Source organism: Engraulis encrasicolus, chromosome 23 (assembly GCF_034702125.1).
Source record: "Engraulis encrasicolus isolate BLACKSEA-1 chromosome 23, IST_EnEncr_1.0, whole genome shotgun sequence".
Taxonomy (NCBI): domain Eukaryota; kingdom Metazoa; phylum Chordata; class Actinopteri; order Clupeiformes; family Engraulidae; genus Engraulis; species Engraulis encrasicolus.
In genome coordinates this window covers 11,583,796-11,601,227 of record NC_085879.1, presented here as the reverse complement: position 1 = coordinate 11,601,227, position 17,432 = coordinate 11,583,796, and the positions used below count along the sequence as shown (strand labels likewise).

The window sequence follows — 17,432 nt, the reverse complement described above, 5'->3', positions numbered from 1 at the left end:
ATGTTTACCTAGCCCCCTGGAGGAGGTTGGGCCAAGTATTGCAATGAACCTGTCTGTCTGTCTTTGTTTATTTGTGTGTGTCTGCCTGTAGTGTTTTCAGTTGTCTGCAGAGGGCGCTAAACACACACACACACACACACACACACACACACACACACACACACACACACACACACACACACACACACACACACACACACACACACACACACACACACATACTATCACAGGCATCTAAGCGTTGGTCAGGGGGCCAGGTTGCTATGGATGATACCATGTGTTGTGACAGTAATGTTATAACGGAGCATCTGTGCAAAGGGGCTTACACCAACTACGCTTTGCCCAAGATGGATAATAAATGCACCCGCTACAGTAATGTCATGCAATAGGTAGACTTCTTTCCACTGCTCTTCACTGAAGAACTTTCCCTAAAGATTCTTTCACAGAGCATTTTAATGTGCTGAGACACGGCTCCCATTATACGTTTGTTGTTGCCAGAGCGGTAATGACCAAGTCATGGTCTATTATCAGCAGAGCATTCCGCTGGCAGGATTCCATGGCAGGATTCCATGAGATAAGGTTCAGTGGCAGTGTAATGATTTCGGCCTTATGTCCAAGCCTGGACGAAAAGGATAAGTAAGCAGTAAGTAATTCCACTTGTGGTATAGGGTGCACTGTATGAGGCTACACCGACTTGGCTTTGGCTATAAAGAGGATGCTCGGCCTTATGTCCCAGCCGGGACAAAGAGGAAAAGTAAGTAGTAAGTAGTTCCACTTGCGGCATATGGTGCACCGTATGAGGCTACACCGACTCGGCTTTGGCCATGATGATGATGCTCATGATGAAGACCATGGCAAAGAAGATCCACATGAAGAAGCGGTCCATCACCTTGGCCACCCTCTTCCACTCGGCCACCTTGATGCAGGTGGAGCGCTGCTCGCGGAAGCAGTTGGTGATGTACTCCACGTTGCGCATCAACGCTGCATGGTCCGGCGACATGAACGCCTCGTCCCAGCAGCTAGGGGGCGGCGGGGAGCTGCAGAACCGGCAGGAGCAGGTGGTGGTGGACGTGAAGGTGGACGAGGGCGGTTTCTTCTCATCTGGACAACAAGGCGTAGGAGGAGGCACCTCCTTCAAGAGGCAGGTCTTTGACCCATTGAGCCCGTCGTAGGTCTGGGAGACCGGGGGCTTGAGGATGGAGAAGTCATCTTCAGGGATGTTGGGGAGAGGTGGAGAGCCGGGCTTGTTGTAGCGTAGGCTCCCTTTCTTCCCCTCTGGGCCTCCTGGTCCCTTGAGTATCCCATTGGGCTGAGGGTGATGAGGATGGCTGTTGCGGCCTTGATGATGACGCTGGAAGTTCTTCTCATTTTGGTGCAGCCGGTGGTAGTGGTGGTGTTTGTCAGCCTGTTGATGCTTGTGCTCATCCATATTTGGGAAAAAAGGGTGGTCTTCATGCGTCTCGTCCTGTGGGGAAGTGCAGTTCTCGCCCACCTCGTACACAAAGAAGATCTTGGCCAAGTAGTCGATGATGAGGGCTTTGGCCCACTGTGGGACAGGCTTGGCCTCGGCCCCGCAGAAGTGGATGTTCATGATGAAGATGGTCAGTGTGGTGGACGCCGTGATCATCGTCATCGTCGCCACATAGTACTTTCCTGTTTTTAAAGACAACCAGAAATTTTTATACAGAAATTTCTACTGAATCCTGCACCTTCTAAACAGATGAGCGGTGGCCTATCACAATTTAAAGACAACCAAAACAAAGACTGACTGGTGGTGATAACTGTACATGTAAGTGAAAAATAGCCACAAAATAATTGATGGATTTGCATTACTATGTACTCCCTTGTGTACACAGTTAATAATGCAGTGTTAATAGTGTAAATAACTTTTTGCTATGCATTTACATTATTTGTTATTTGAAGAAACTGCAAAAGCATGGGGATATTGCAGTTAAAACCTATTTTATCAGTCTATTTCATTAGTTTATTAGTCTATTCTCTATACTACAACGAGACAATATGCACTTAGACACATGAATGTTAATCTGGAAAATCCAATAAATGCATTCCATGCAACAATAACTGCAACTTGCAGTTGTATATAGTTTATCAATACACCCAAAGCTCATTGTCCATCGATGGAGAGAGCTCTCTCACCAAAACTGTGTAAAGCAGTCATTACATGCAATGCAACATCAGTCATCACACACTAGATTAAGTTATAGAGTGAGGGAAGACACCCACACCCACATGAGCACACAGAAAGCACACACACTTGGGGTGCCGAAAGTGGTAACACATGTGCATGCATGCACATGCACAAGCACATCGAAAATACACAAATGCATGCAAACCCACACGCATGCACAAATGCATGCACGCATGCACGCACGCGCGCGCACACACACAGACACACACACACACACGAAACACACCTATGAGTGGCACACTCTCCGATGGTGGCATGCTCTCGGCCACCATGAGCTGGAAGACAGTGAGGGCCAGCAGCACAGTTACACCCAGTGACACCTTTATTCCCACAGAGAGTGAGGAGTGGGGGGATGGGGAAACACAGAAAGGCAGAATGTGAATGAGAATCAGAATATTACTGTAAATGGCTGCACACAGTCACATAATATAACAAGACCTTCCAGATAGCAGGAAGACATTCTCCCTGGAGTTAGTAGGCTGGTGGGAAATGCTGTGAGTGTGCATGTGTGAGGGGGGGTAGCCATGCAGACATATTAAGGATGATACGAGTCATGTTTGTCAATGGATATCTTCAAGTAATGCTAAGTTTGTTGTATGAAACCATCAACAGCTTTTAAGAACAAACAAATAAGAATATTGAAGTGCTGACTTTTATTTAACCTGTCATAACCACAGGAGAAGATAGCATGCTGTATTGGATGTGAAATGAATGTCACAGCTTAAGATAGTATGTATGTGTACACACAGAAAGAAAGAGGGAGAGAGAGATCTGAGCAGACAGACAGACCAAAGGATAGACATATAGAGGGACTGAAAGTCATTGATGGAAAAATAAAGAACAGTTGTAAAGTTGTAGTTAGACGAGACACAACCTTCTCTTCGGAGTTGGTGTGACCTTCTCCCCAGAGTCTATGGGCAGGTAGAACCCAGTGGCTCCAGGAAGGAGATGTGAAGTAGGGCAGCAGCAGTTTGAAGTGAGCCCAGATCTGATCCTCTCCTCTGAGTCAGTGGTCAGTGGAAAGACAAAGAAAGAAAGACAGATCAAGGGATGAAATAAAAAACAGAGAGAGGCACCTTCTCCTCCGAGTCGGCAGGCAGGTAGAAGTCCAGTGGCGCCAGGAAGGAGATGATGAGGCAGGGCAGCAACAAGTTGAAGAAGAAGAAGAAGAAGAAGAAGAAGAAGAAGAAGAAGAAGAAGAAGAAGAAGAAGAAGAAGAAGAAGAAGGAGAAGAAAGTGCTGACCTTCTCTCCAGAGTCAGCAGGCAGGTAGAAGCTGAGCGGTGCCAGGAAGGAGATGAGGAAGCAGGGAACCAGCAGGTTGAAGATGTAGAAGGAAGAGCGGCGCTGCAGCTTCACGGTGTAGGTGATGTCGGGGTAGGGGTCCGAGCAGCAGCCGTACATGATGACGTTCTTCTGGGCCGGCATGCCGTGGCACACCCACTCCACGTTCTCCACGAAGTCTGACAGGTCGCCACTGTCCATGCCCATGATGATGTCCACCTAAATCACAAGAGAGATGGAGAGATACACTAACATGTGCTTTGATTGGACTGATGCTTGTCTTGGTCTCAGCCTGGGGTTACCGTCGAGCCTACCGGAGGGGTCGTGGGCTTAAATCGACGAAACTCCGGTGAAGGAGGTGCCCACTTGATAACCCCTCTGTGTCATTCCTGATGGCATTCTTAGTACACGCTGGCACATAAAGGATAATTCCAACTCGTCCTGTGTTTCTTCAATCTGAATATCTGGAAAACCAGTGACCGCTGAGAAAGATCAGCTGACAACAGAGGAAAGCCTTTGTGACAGCCTGGAGAGACAGCTGACAGGAGGGAACAGACCCCAAAGGGACAGTATTGGGCTAGCACCCCATGTCTGTAGCTTTCGCATGTTATCATGTCGAGGGCACCCGCCATTGCTACGTCAAGACAAATGAAGACAATACCCTCAGAGTCTGCGAGAGTGAGGGCGCAAGAAGACTCATCGGATGGAACTATGGTGTCAGACCCCGGACCGAAAACGACTATGAGACACAGCGCAGTACAAGAGATTATCATGCCACCCGATACAGCTACGTCAGCAGCAACAGGTCACAAACTACAGAGATGCGTCTGCGGGTGGAGTAAAGTAACATCATACTTGGGGTTTGAGGATACACCAGGGAAAGAAGGGGTGTGCGAGAGAGGAACCGCAGAGACCCCGCATTGACTACTTTCTTAGAAATGGGTCAAGTCAGTCGGATGAAGCACAGCAACGGGACGCCAACCACAGTGTGCAGTGCATCAATACCTCTACGGCACAGAACGTTACCTCAAACACAGAGACTGCAGTGGTGAGTCCCATCCCATCCACTCAACCAGCTAGACCTCCAGCTGAGAGAAAAATGGCTGGGCGCAAATCGCAGGTGAAATGGCCTGGTGCGGCAGAAAGGAAGCTGTGGGAGGCTGTCAACACTGACCTGGCAAAGTCCCTTGAGCAGCTAAAAGGCACGGCTGAAAAGAAGCTGGAGAGTATGGGAAACCTGATCTACCAGTATGGAGTGGAACGGTTCGGTGTTAAAGAACACAAGAGCAGAGACCAAGTCCCAGTGGTTACATCAAGGAGACAGCAGGAGATAAAGCGTCTGGTCCAGGAAAGGAGACAGCTCAAGAAGGTATGGAGAAAGTCCACAGACGTAGAAAAGGAAGGCATCAACGCACTCCAAATGGACATCAAAATCCGGCTAACATCTCTACGCAAAGCGGAGACCTTGAGGAAGCAAGAACGCACTAGAACAAGGTTCTACAAAGATCCTTATGCATTCCTGAAAGGCCTTTTCTCAAGAGAGAAAAGCGGATCCCTTAAAACAACTAAAAGAGACGTGGAGGACCACTTCAGGAGCATACACTCGCAATTCCTGCAGACATCCCACCAATCGCTCCCCCAGAACATCAGTGCGACGTTGGCCCCCCGACTTGGAAAGAGGTGGAAAGGGTGGTCCACCGAGCAAGGACGGTGTCAGCCCCAGGACCAAATGGGATACCGTACAAGCTGTACAAAAACACACCTGATGTCCTAAGGTTTCTTTGGAAGTTGATGAGGACGATATGGCAGAAGAAGAACATTCCCAAAGTGTGGCGGAGAGCAGGAGGTGTCCTAATCCCAAAAGAGAAAGAGGCAGAAACCATCAGCCAGTTTCGACCAATCTCCCTACTGAACGTAGAAGGCAAGATGTTCTTTTCGGTGATGGCCCAGAGAATCTCTGCATACCTGCTTAAGAACCAGTACATTGATACATCTGTACAGAAGGCAGGTATATCAGGCTTCCCTGGATGCCTGGAACATTCTAGTATGATCTGGCACCAGATTCAGGCAGCAAAGGCGAAGACAGATTATCTACACGTTGTCTTTCTGGACCTGGCTAACGCGTTTGGATCAGTACCACATGAGCTACTTTGGACTGCCTTTGAATTCTTCAGCATCCCTGGACATATTACAGCCTTGGTGAAGTCCTATTTTCAAGACCTGCAGTTTTGTTTCACCACCACGGAGTTTACCACCACCTGGCAATGCCTGGAGGTTGGCATAATGGCAGGCTGCACCGTATCTCCCTTGGCCTTCACTATGGCAATGGAAGTAATCATCAGAGCCTCCAAATGGGTTGTCGGTGGACAAAGGCTCAACCCCAGTGCCCGGCTCCCTACTCTCAGAGCATACATGGACGACATCACCACGCTAACAACCACAGTACCATGTACCAGACGTCTGCTCAGAAAGCTACAGGAGAACATCAGTTGGGCCCGTATGAAGATAAAGCCATCTAAGTCACGCAGCATTTCCATTGTCAAGGGAGTGCTGTCAGACCTCAAATTCTTCATCGGGGAGGAACCAATTCCGTCAGTTTCTGAGCAGCCAGTCAAGAGCCTTGGGAGGTGGTTTGATGCGAGCCTGAGGGATAAGGGTCAAGTGGCACAACTGCAGAAGGACATCAGCAATGGCGTGGAAGCCATTGAGCGCACCGAGCTTCCTGGGAAGCTAAAGATCTGGTGCCTACAGTTTGGCCTCCTACCCCGGATACTGTATGAGGTTCCCATCTCAACAGTGGAAAGAATGGAGAAGGGAATCTCCAACTACATAAAGAAGTGGTTGGGAGTCCCACGCTGCTTGACATCCACCGCCCTCTATGGAGATTGCCTCCTCAGACTGCCGCTCACCAGTCTTACGGAGGAATTCAAGTGCGCCAAGACAAGACTACAGGTGATGCTGACCGAGTCCAAAGACCTGATGGTGAGCAAGAACGCCCCAGCCATCACAGCAGGCCGCAAATGGAGACCAGCTCAAGCTGTTGAGGAGGCTGTGACAGCCCTCAAGCATGCGGACATCGTGGGACATGTCCAGCATGGAAGAGGAGGGCTGGGACTAACTGCTCATCGGCCAGCTTGGAGCAAAGCCTCAGCTTCTGAAAGGAGGAGGATGATCGTGGATGAGGTCAAAAACCAGGAGGAAGGCGTCAGGAGGGCCAAGATGGTGGCACTTGGTAAGCAAGGGAAGTGGACCAAGTGGGACAATGTGGAGGGAAGGAAAATGAACTGGAAAGATCTGTGGAGTATGGAGGCAAAGCGACTCAGCTTCATCATAAGAGCAACATATGATGTCCTCCCCCACACCCATGAACCTCCAGCAGTGGAGAGGAGAAGATCCAGGCTGCACACTCTGCTCCAAGCCGCATCCCCTTAGGCATATTCTCACAGGGTGTAATGTGAGTCTTGCCCAGGGGCGCTATACCTGGCGTCACAACCAGGTTTTGAAAGAACTTGCTGCCACTTTGGAGAACACTTTGGAGAACAGGCGATCAACTGTCAATTCAGCAACACCTGCAAGGCTAAACATCCTGCCAGCAGTCACATTCGTGCGCGAGGGGGGGGGCAAAGACAAATCGCAGTGCACTGACATCAACAGAACATTGCCGGCTACACTCAGCCTCGGACTGGAAAATGCTGGCAGATGTTGGTCAATGCCTCGTCTTTCCTCCTGAAATTGCCGCCACCACACTTAGACCTGATTTGGTACTTTGGTCACCATCTGCGAAGAGGGTCTTTATTACTGAGCTGACTGTGCCTTGGGAGGAGTCTGTAGAAGAGGCATATGAACGAAAACACCTACGGTATGCTGACCTTGCTGCAGAGGCACAGCAGCATGGCTGGAGGACTGAAGTACGTCCTGTAGAAGTGGGATGCAGAGGCTTCTTGGCTTAATCTACCACCAGACTGCTCAAGGATGTAGGAGTTAGAGGCCAGAGCCTGTGCCATGCCATCAAGGAAGCAGCTGAAGGAAGCAGCCAATGGCTTTGGCTGAAACGTCAGGACACCTGCTGGGCATCAAATGGCAGCCAGGGATGACACAGAGGGGGGTACCCCAGGGACGCCTGGGGTTACCGTCGAGCCTACCGGAGGTGTCGTGGGCTTAAATAGACAAAACGCCGGTGAAGGAGGTGCCCACTTGATAACCCCTCTCTGTCATTCCTGATGGCATTCTTAGTACACGCTGGCACATAAAGGATAATTCCAACTCGTCCTGTGTTTCTTCAATCAGTGGCCTCTTACTGCAGATGGGGTCGCCCGCGGGCCTATTCACTATTTGCTGAAAATATTCAACTACATCATAACAACATTGCTATGTGACAGTACTAAGAGCCTTAAGTAACAGATCAAGGCATAGTCATTACAATTTTGGTGACAGTAAGCTTATAACAAAGGCTCTGCGCTAAGGGGTTAATTTTGCTGTGTTCTTTAGGAATTAATGCATTTGCATTTGCATAATGCATTTTTTCAAAACGAAAGGGGCTCCAGTGTCAGACTTCTTTAGTTTACTGAAAAGAGGGTGATATACAGTAGGTGGACTTCCCCATCAAAGGATTACAGGCAAATTATGTATTTCTTTCAAGTTCATCACTTAGCAGTAGGGTCAATTTTCTTTGTGTGACCTGGTTGCATTACCACACCACGGTGTATTAATATGCACGTCTGCTGCTCAGTTCTCCTAGTTTCCGTTGTAGGTCCAGGAGCAAAAGGCGGCAGTGAAAGGCAATGATCGATTTGCTCACCTTGTACAGCTGGTTATGTAAAATGTATCACCCACTAACATATGCATTGTCAATGGTATTACCACTATCTCTGTGCTATTAATACATTCCATTATAAGTCCAGGAGCAAAAGGCGCTACACACTTGGTCATGCTCATGTAAAATGACTGTGTAGTACATGCATGTCAGCTCAGCTCACCTGGTTTTACAAAAGACTTGTAGTGGTCCATTCGTTTTGTATACACCTGGCTGTGTAGCTGTATTACCATACACAGTGTAGTACTGTACTGTATAAATATGCATGTGTGTGCTGCAGCTGCTCCGCTCACCTGGTTTCCATTGTAGGTCCAGGAGCCAAAGGTCAGGTTGCACTCCTGGTAGTCGAAGGGAAAATAGGAGACGTCCACCACGCAGGAGCTCTTGGTGATGGAGGGTGTGTCCCAGATGATCTCGCCGTCGTACCGCAGCTTTACGTTGGTCTCCATGGGCCCATTCTCCTCATCGTCCGCTCTGGACGCACGCACGCAAGCACACACACACGCACGCACACACACACACACACACACACACACACACACACACACACACACATGGTTGAAATTAACACTGATAGCATTGGTCCTTGTCATATTGACACTGTGCATACACACACACACACACACACACACACACACACACACACACACACACACACACACACACACACACACACACACACACACACACACACACACACACGCACGCACGCACACACACACACACACACACACGCACACACGCACACGCACACGCACACGCACACGCACACGCACACTCACTCACTCACTCAGATACAGATACAAAGCCAGAGGGTAAGTGAAAGCCTGCAGGAGGGATTGTCCAGCATAGATTCCATCCTGTTCCAGGCAGGTGGCCCAGCTTATCTGTTACAGGCAGAGCAGAGAGCTATTCTTTATGCATGTATGAGAGTCAGTGTTATCCATGCGTGTGTGTGTGTGTGTGTGTGTGTGTGTGTGTGTGTGTGTGTGTGTGTGTGTGTGTGTGTGTGTGTGTGTGTGTGTGTGTGTGTGTGTGTGTGTGTGTGTGTGTGTGTGTGTGTGTGTGTGTGTGTGTAAAAGAGAACATGAACAAGAGAAAGACAGAGGTGCCAGACAACAGAGCTGGCAGGCTGGAAGACCACTCAGACAGACTAGCCATGCAGACAATAAGGATGATGGGAGTGATGCTTGTAAACATAAACAGATATCTTCAAGTCATGCCAAAACTGTTGTGTGAAACCATCAGCAGCTTTACAGACCAAATATGAATATTTTTATGTTTTTTGCCTTTATTTTTAACAGGGCAGTGGGGGAAAGACAGGAAGCGAGTGGGGAGAAAGACGGGGAAGGATCGGCAAATGACCCGGGTTCGAGCAGCATAGTAACCCAGTACCCTACCGTTAGTCGAGTACATCTATGGCCAAAATGCACCAAACCCCAAAAAAAATTGATACAGAAGGTTTTTCAACTGATTTCAATACATCCAGTTGTCCTTACTAACATACTAAAAATCTAGGTAAATCTAACTTCAGGAAAGGTGTCATTTTCAAGATCAAAGTTTTTTAAAATAAAGGTTACTACATGATAATTACATTGGCATGAACTAACATGTTTTCAGGATCTGTTTGTTTGGAGTGCTGTTTGGGTGGATAAAGACACTACTGCTATGGTAATATCCATGTGTTGTTTGTCAGGGCACATCATCAGTGATGAATCATGGTGTCACTAGGTATTTTGGGTCTTTCAGCAGCTGAACTGAATAGACAGGAGCCACTACTTGTGTAAGTAGAGGGCAAGGTGAAACGGTTGGTACTGGAGACAGACAATGTCCTGAAAGGACATAGGGCTTTAGCATAGCTTTCGGGTAAGCCAGAGTAGGGCCTGTTGTAACTTCATAGGCAAGGGTCAGGGCCTTGTATTCAATTAGGGCATGAAAAAGAGGACATGACTGGGAAACTGAGGCTATGTGGTCAGAGAATGATAGATGGTCATCAACAATGACACTTAGATTTCTTGTGGCCTTATTTGAGGCAACAGTAGCAGAATCCATATTGAGTTCGATATCATGGCAACCTAAATCTTTGGCTGGGATCACCAGCAGTGCATTTGGGCGAGGCTCAACTGAAGGTTGCATTCCTTCATACTTGTGGATAGTTCAGAGAGGCAAGTGGAAATGTGTGTGACCGTGGAGTCATCTGGCACAAAGTAACTGTGCTTCATCGGTGTAACAGTAGTATGAGAAGCTGTGAGAACAGATAACATGGCCCAGTGATGTGGTGTACATGGCAAATAGGAGTCCCAGCACCAGCCCTTAGGACACCTCTGTGGAGAGGCTATGATTTGAGGACAGCTGACCTTGCCCTTGATACATGCTAAGAATGATACCACCAGACTCAAAGAATGTCTTGAAGAACTTGAGAAACATAAAACTCAATTATTTATCTAAGATAATAATCTAATAATCATGTTTTGAAAAAAAATGCTAGCTGGTGAGTCTGCACAAAGATTTTTATATTTACTACAAAACAAAAAGAGATGTCCATAATCTCTTCTGAAGATATCTTCTGGCTTACTAGAAACAAAATAAAAGAGTAATTTTGAGCTTGGCTTTTTCAGATTTTGAGTTTTTGCATTTTGAAATGTAATGCATATTTAATTAGATATAGTCCAATTACCATATTAAAACATAACATTTCAGAAAACTTGCAATACATTTTTTTCTCACAAATATGTGAGTAATCACCGGATTAAGTTTCATGGTGATATCGGCAAGCTACATTTTTTGGCCTATTCACCTGGAGTGTCTCTTGACACTTATAATAAGCCTATGGAAGCTATGTTGAGAAAACTCATTTCCCAAAGTCAGATTTTACTAGATTTTTAGTATGTCATTTAGCAGGTCCAATAGTAATAGAATCCATAAAAAAACCTTTTGTATCAATTTTTTTGGGGTTAAACCCTAAATGTACTCGCCTACCGTTAGGCCATGGCAGGGGAGACCAAATGTGAATCTTCAGGTGCTGACAAGAATTTAATACGGCATGAGCAAAGGATAGGATCGGATAGGATCTTGGATATGAAATGAAAGTCACAGCTTAAGATATATATGTATGATATGTGTGTTGCACAGTGATCTGGGAGAAGGTGAATATGACACATGCTGTTTTTAGATTTGGTAAGCTACAGCGTATGTGCTTGTGTTGAAAGAGAGAGAGGGGGGGGAAGAGAGAGAGAGAGAGAGAGAGAGAGAGAGAGAGAGACTTGTTGTACTTGTTATAGAGGACGATGTCTGGTCTCCACACCAGGCTGCTGGGGATGCGGATGACCTCCAGGCCGTCGTAGTCCTCCTTGTTCCACTTCAGGTACGGGTCGTGCCACGTCTGCCTGATCCACAGGTACGCTATCAGCACCTGGTTCCTCTCATCCTACAGAGAGAGAGAGAGAGACAGACAGACAGTCAGACAGACAGTATAGGTGGGTAAAATCTCATAGAGAGGAAGAAGAGCAAGAAATACAGTGGAGAGAGAGAGAGAGAGAGAGAGAGAGAGAGAGAGAGAGAGAGAGAGAGAGAGAGAGAGAGAGAGAGAGAGAGAGACAGACAGACAGACAGACAGACCAACAGACAGAAAAGGTGGGAAAAATCATCAAGTCATAGAGAGGAAGAAGAGCAAGAAATACAGTGGCGAGAGAGAGAGAGAGAGAGAGAGAGAGAGAGAGAGAGAGAGAGAGAGAGAGAGAGAGAGAGAGAGAGAGAGAGAGAGAGAGAGAGAGAGAGAGGAGGGCCAGGAAGGGATGGAAAAACAGAGAAAGACAGAATGCGATAGCTAAAGGAACACTAACAACTGAATGCTGTAATGTATAGATGTACAGTGCTGTAGTTTAGTGGTAAGCCATGCAGGCACGACTATCTAACTGTAATCGCGACACCACAGTATCAAGTGGCCTGTTTTTTGCATTGAAAAGGACATGCGAGGAAAGTTAATCTCAATCTTTCCTCTATTGTACTGCAATCTCGCCATATAACTCAAGGCTGTAGCGACGTAGACATGCTATAGGTTAGTGGTAAGCGATGCAGGCGTGACTATCTAACTGTAATCTTTAGACTTAACAGATACGTTACCGTGCCAATGTATCAAGTGGCCTGCGTCTTTTGCATCTAACACTGTGTTAATCTTCTATGTACAGTCAATCTTTCCCGCAAGGCTTCAGTGACGTAGACATGCTATATGTTAGTGGTAGTAAGCGATGCAGGTGTGGCTATCTGACTGTAATCTGGAGTCTTCACAGATGCGATACTGTACTCAGATATCAAGTGGCCAGAGTTAATCTTCATCTTTTATGCATCACAGTCTCACTATGAGGTCAGACGGACACAGACTGAAACCCAGACTTGGCCGCTCATATTAGAGATGAACAGACAGTAGACAGATGGATGGATGGATGGATGGATGGATGGATGGATGGATGGATGGATGGATGGATGGATGGATGGATGATTGGATGGATGGATGGATGGATGGATGGATGGATGGATGGATGGATGGATGGATGGATGGATGGATGGATGGATGGATGGATGGACAGATTGAGGGGGCGGGGGTACATAACACTATCAAGCACTGACATTAGATAAGACTAACAAGAGCAAGCAGAGCCAGACAGTCAACACCCTCCACCCCACCATCAGCTGCACCTGTGGCCGCCCCCCTCTACACACACACACACACACACGCACACACACACACACACACACACACACACACACACACACACACACACACACACACACACACACACACACACACACACACACACACACAGTACTACTCCATCATTGCCACTGACCGTAACAGGACACATACAAAGACCAAAGACACGCTAAGCCACAGACACACACGGGGACAGAAGGTCATAGCCATCGGAGTGTGCACAAACACATGTGAAATGAGGCTGTCTGATCGACAGCGGTGGCATCATTAAAATGGGATAAGAGATAAAACAGACGGCATCTATTGGCCCCTATCACAACAGACAGTTTCCAAAGAAGTCCACTCTAAAACATGCTTAAATGGACCCTAACGGTGGCTGAATGGATCCTTTCAATTCTTTCTGTGCATAGTTCCCCCAATCTAAGGTTAGGGCTAGGTCAGTTGAACCATTTCATTACTTCAAATTGCATTACACTGCAATTGACAATACTTCTAGCATGTTTATCAAAATAGTACATAAGAATCAATAGATATCCAATAGAACGCTGAGTAAACAACACTACAACACTTGCAGATACAACGTGCACAGGAAACAATGAGTGCAGATGGCAAATAAGGTTAGGTTTTTTTTTAAGTAGGCCTACAAGTAGGAAGAGTATAGGTCAGGAGTTCAGGGGAGGAGTAAAAGGTGAGAGTGTGGCGGAGAAGTGATGTGATGGCCTGACCTAACTAAGGTAGCCTACAGCGGGGTGCAGCTGGCAGAAGATCGTTATCAAGCCCAGTGCTTTGTCTACAGCACCCTGCCACATCCTGTGATCTGATCCAATCTGATCACACAGCTGATCATGACAGTGTAGGGAGGGGGGAAGCCTAGGTTTATCTATGGATCGACAGCTAGGGTGTGATTTGAAGTGGGTCCTCTTCCTTTTTGGATTTGATATCCTTTGCTCTGCTAATGGATTTTGATCTCAGCTGAGGTCAAGTTGCTAATGATGGGGCTGTCATGACTCAGTGAGATAAAGTGCCGCACCATAAGTCCAGGGACCTGGGTGCAAGTCCGACCTGAGATCTTTTTCTGACCCTTCCAAGAGTCTCTCACGCTGAAATGACTTCATAGCGATTAAGGCAGCTCTGCTGCTGTTGCTTAAATTCATAGCGTCTTACTGAGCGAAGTTAGTCCAATTGATTGGCCTATTCACTCTCTGCTGAAAGCACTCAACTACATCACAAAAACATTTCTTTGACATTACCAAACCATTACCAAACTACCATCATACTGTTATTAAGATGAATTCATTATCACTTTGGTAACCATAGCTTTAAAAGAGATCAAAAGACAAAAAATGTCCAACTCCTCTGATGTTTTGACAAATTACACCCTGTCTACAGATGAGTCAAGTTGGTGTTGGAGGGGAAATTCAGATGTAGCAGGTATTTAAAAAATACACAACAGACATCAGATAATAAAATAATATAACTAGAAATGCACTCAGAGAGTGCAGACCTCCACCAAAGAAGCTGTTTGAAAGAACATTTGACTATGTTACACCCTGTTTTTAAGTCTTTCTGCCTCCTTTTTATGGAGTTAGAAATTGGAATGTCAAAATTTGCTCTATCCCGCAGTGGTGAAGAATCTTTTTTTTTTCGGATCCGGATCACCACCAAAATGTAATCACTTGTTCCTTTTGTCATTTCCAAGAACTCCACAAAGTTTCATCCAAATCCGTTCATAACGTTTTGAGTTATTCTGCTGACAGACAGACAAACAGACAGGCAGACAGACAGACAGACAAACCAACGTGACCGAAAACATAACCTCCTTGGCAGAGGTAACAAAGACAGAGATAAGTGCAGGTCATACTGTATAGGCACGGCCACTCACTGATGGTGCCAATCAAACAACTGATCAAATGACTTTGATTTGGGACAGTGAGACCTGCAGTGTGACATTGAGGGCCTAGCTTTTGTCATTAGTAATTAATTAACTTACTTGATGTCAGCAAAAGGATTTTATTGTGTGTGAAATCCAGGTTACTTTTTATACCTGTGGCAAGCAAATATGCACTATAGACTACAAGAGTAGTGGTAAGTAAGTAGTTGAGCATTGTCTGACAGTGCCAATCAAACAGCTGATCAGATTCACTTTGATCTGGGATAGTGTGAATTGCAACGTGACATTAATGGCCTAACTTTTTGTGATTAGTATTTAATGAACTTGAAGTCAGAAAAATTACTTTATGATGTGTGAAATATCCAAGTCCATGAAGTCCTGAAGACAAGCAGCTATGCACTTAACCACATAGGGTGGCTGAGCACTGTCTGAAAATGACAGTCAAACAGCTGATAAACTGACTCACCATGTCTTTGATTTGGGACAGTGTCACCTGCAGTGTGACATTGAGGGCCGCATCAGTGTCCTCCACAGGCCGCAAGGCGTTGGAGTAGTTCTCCATCAGATCCGTCATCAGCTTCTGAGCGTAAAAGCCCTTCGCAGAAGTCACCACTTGTGAGGGTGAAATCATGAAACATTCAAATTGTATTTCAAAAATGTTGTAGAATGTTAACTAACACAATTTACAAATACAGAATATACAGAAACTTGTGTTTCATTATAACAATATGGTATTATACCCGTATGGTAATACTGGCTACTGCATTATGCACATCTTAAGATCTCACACTAGGTGTTCTTTAGGACATTTTCACGATTATTAAAATGAAAATTATGTTCAGAAATAATGCACTATATTCAGTTAAAAGATCTTGGAAGTTGGTCTTCATTATAATGGGAGTCATCCATGTCCTTATTATGGCAGCACAAGAATCATTTACTAATGAATCATGTAGTGCTATCTCAACTGCTGTAGTGCCATTGTCAGCACAATCATTGTGAATCATGGTGAGTCTGATTCTTTGTGTTACAGTATCCACAAACATGCTCGGCATACTCAAGAAAGGACACAAAAAATTAAAGGGAAAAAGGCAATGTTTTGAGGTAGACAAACGCCTTTTACGTTCACATAATACAATACAAACCAATTTTAACAGATATGGCTATGTTTATTTACAATATTGTGAAAATATTTTCATCTTCCAAACACAGCTGCATAAAAAAGTGTCACATCTTAGAGTAGAGTAACTTCATTGATCCCCAGGGGGACATTAAGGTGTGAAGAAGGCCTACATAAAATACACACACATAATGTCCACATGGACATTTACCAACAGGACCAAGACATTTATAATTGTCTTATTTTGCTCTTCATCGGCTCTCCAAAGTAGCCTGTGAACATGCACATTGGACCATACAACAGGGTCAAAAGTACATGTACATTTATGAACGAAGAGACTTACCTCTCACCAGCATCATTGCAAAGTAAATGTATAGAACTCCTCTTTCCATGTTTGCGCTTTCATAACCACTACGCCGAGTAAAGTATTTTTCCTTGTCCGAGGACTTTTGGAAACTCCGACGAGACCTGCAGACAGACTTTCATACTGGCTCACTCAACCCCAATTAAAGTCAATTCCCTCCTAAATCGCGATGAGCGGTTTCCATTTGCCTGTGTCCCGCGCGCTCAGATCGGCCGTTTTTAACGCTTGGCGCTTGGCGGTAAGCTGCAGCCAAGCTGCGCGCAGACACGGAACAGGAGCCCGGGCTATCACATAGCACCGGACGAAACTGGACGCCCGTGAACCATATCGCCTCATCGAGCACCGCTGCTATTCAGCTGTCAGTCAGGCGCCTGGCAGGTGGCCCTACTGCATCAAGGAAGGAGGTAATAACAGATGAACCGATAATTCATTGGTGCTAATGATGCCATCATATGGCGCGCCATTTGCGTTCCTGGCTGCGTAAAGGTAGTCGGGTTCCACGATGACTCGACAATACCTAAACATCACATTTATAGTAGGGTACACTGTAAGTAGCGTACACTTGAACGTGATATCTGTCTATTGTATGGCGCACAGTGGATTAATATGAGGTCATTTTTTACTTGAACATAATGCATGTAGCCATGCCCATCTGCGCCACGGACTGGAACTGAACTGTTAATGTAATTTTCTTACTGCCATTGGCTATTGAACCAAATACGTAGAGAAATGTAATGTCCTCCAGGCCCGTCGACAGGGGGTCAAAGGGGTATGCTGTCCCGGGCAAATAGGGGGCCCAGAATTGGTTTCCCATTACATTGTGTGTATCGGGTAGGGGGCCCTTTCAGTTGACTTTGTCCTGGGCCCAGCAAAAGCTGTCAGCGGCTCTGATAATGTCAATCACAAAAATATAATTTGTTATAGATTTATATAATTTATAAGAGGCTTTCACCTGCATATATTTAAAATGACTGAAATATTTACACCTAGCTTTTTGTAATCAATATATTTTTATTATTATTATCTTTTTATTCAATCAGA

General features: G+C 45.9%; 1 protein-coding gene across 1 annotated transcript; it reads right to left on the bottom strand.

Moving 5' to 3' along the window:
* Positions 1-281: 281 nt before the first annotated feature.
* LOC134440359 (neuronal acetylcholine receptor subunit alpha-9) lies at positions 282-17,263 on the bottom strand. The gene is made up of 6 exons (XM_063190405.1): positions 15,374-17,263; positions 11,578-11,732; positions 8,599-8,779; positions 3,454-3,711; positions 2,436-2,529; positions 282-1,653 (listed from the first exon to the last, which is right to left on the bottom strand). The coding sequence occupies exons 1-6, from the start codon at positions 15,536-15,538 to the stop codon at positions 803-805; spliced, it is 1,704 nt and encodes a 567-aa protein (XP_063046475.1). The 5' UTR covers positions 15,539-17,263; the 3' UTR covers positions 282-802.
* Positions 17,264-17,432: the final 169 nt, after the last annotated feature.

What these genes read in the sequence shown, in the direction of transcription:
- LOC134440359 (XM_063190405.1), bottom strand. Translation starts at nt 15,538, where the DNA reads ATGATTTCACCCTCACAAGTGGTGACTTCTGCGAAGGGCTTTTACGCT. An exon ending in TGTCCCAAATCAAAGACATG is followed by an intron (nt 11,733 to 15,373) that starts GTGAGTCAGTTT and finishes CTCTCTCTGTAG; the next exon opens with GATGAGAGGAACCAGGTGCT. An exon ending in CTGCTGACTCTGGAGAGAAG is followed by an intron (nt 2,530 to 3,453) that starts GTCAGCACTTTC and finishes GTGGGAATAAAG; the next exon opens with GTGTCACTGGGTGTAACTGT.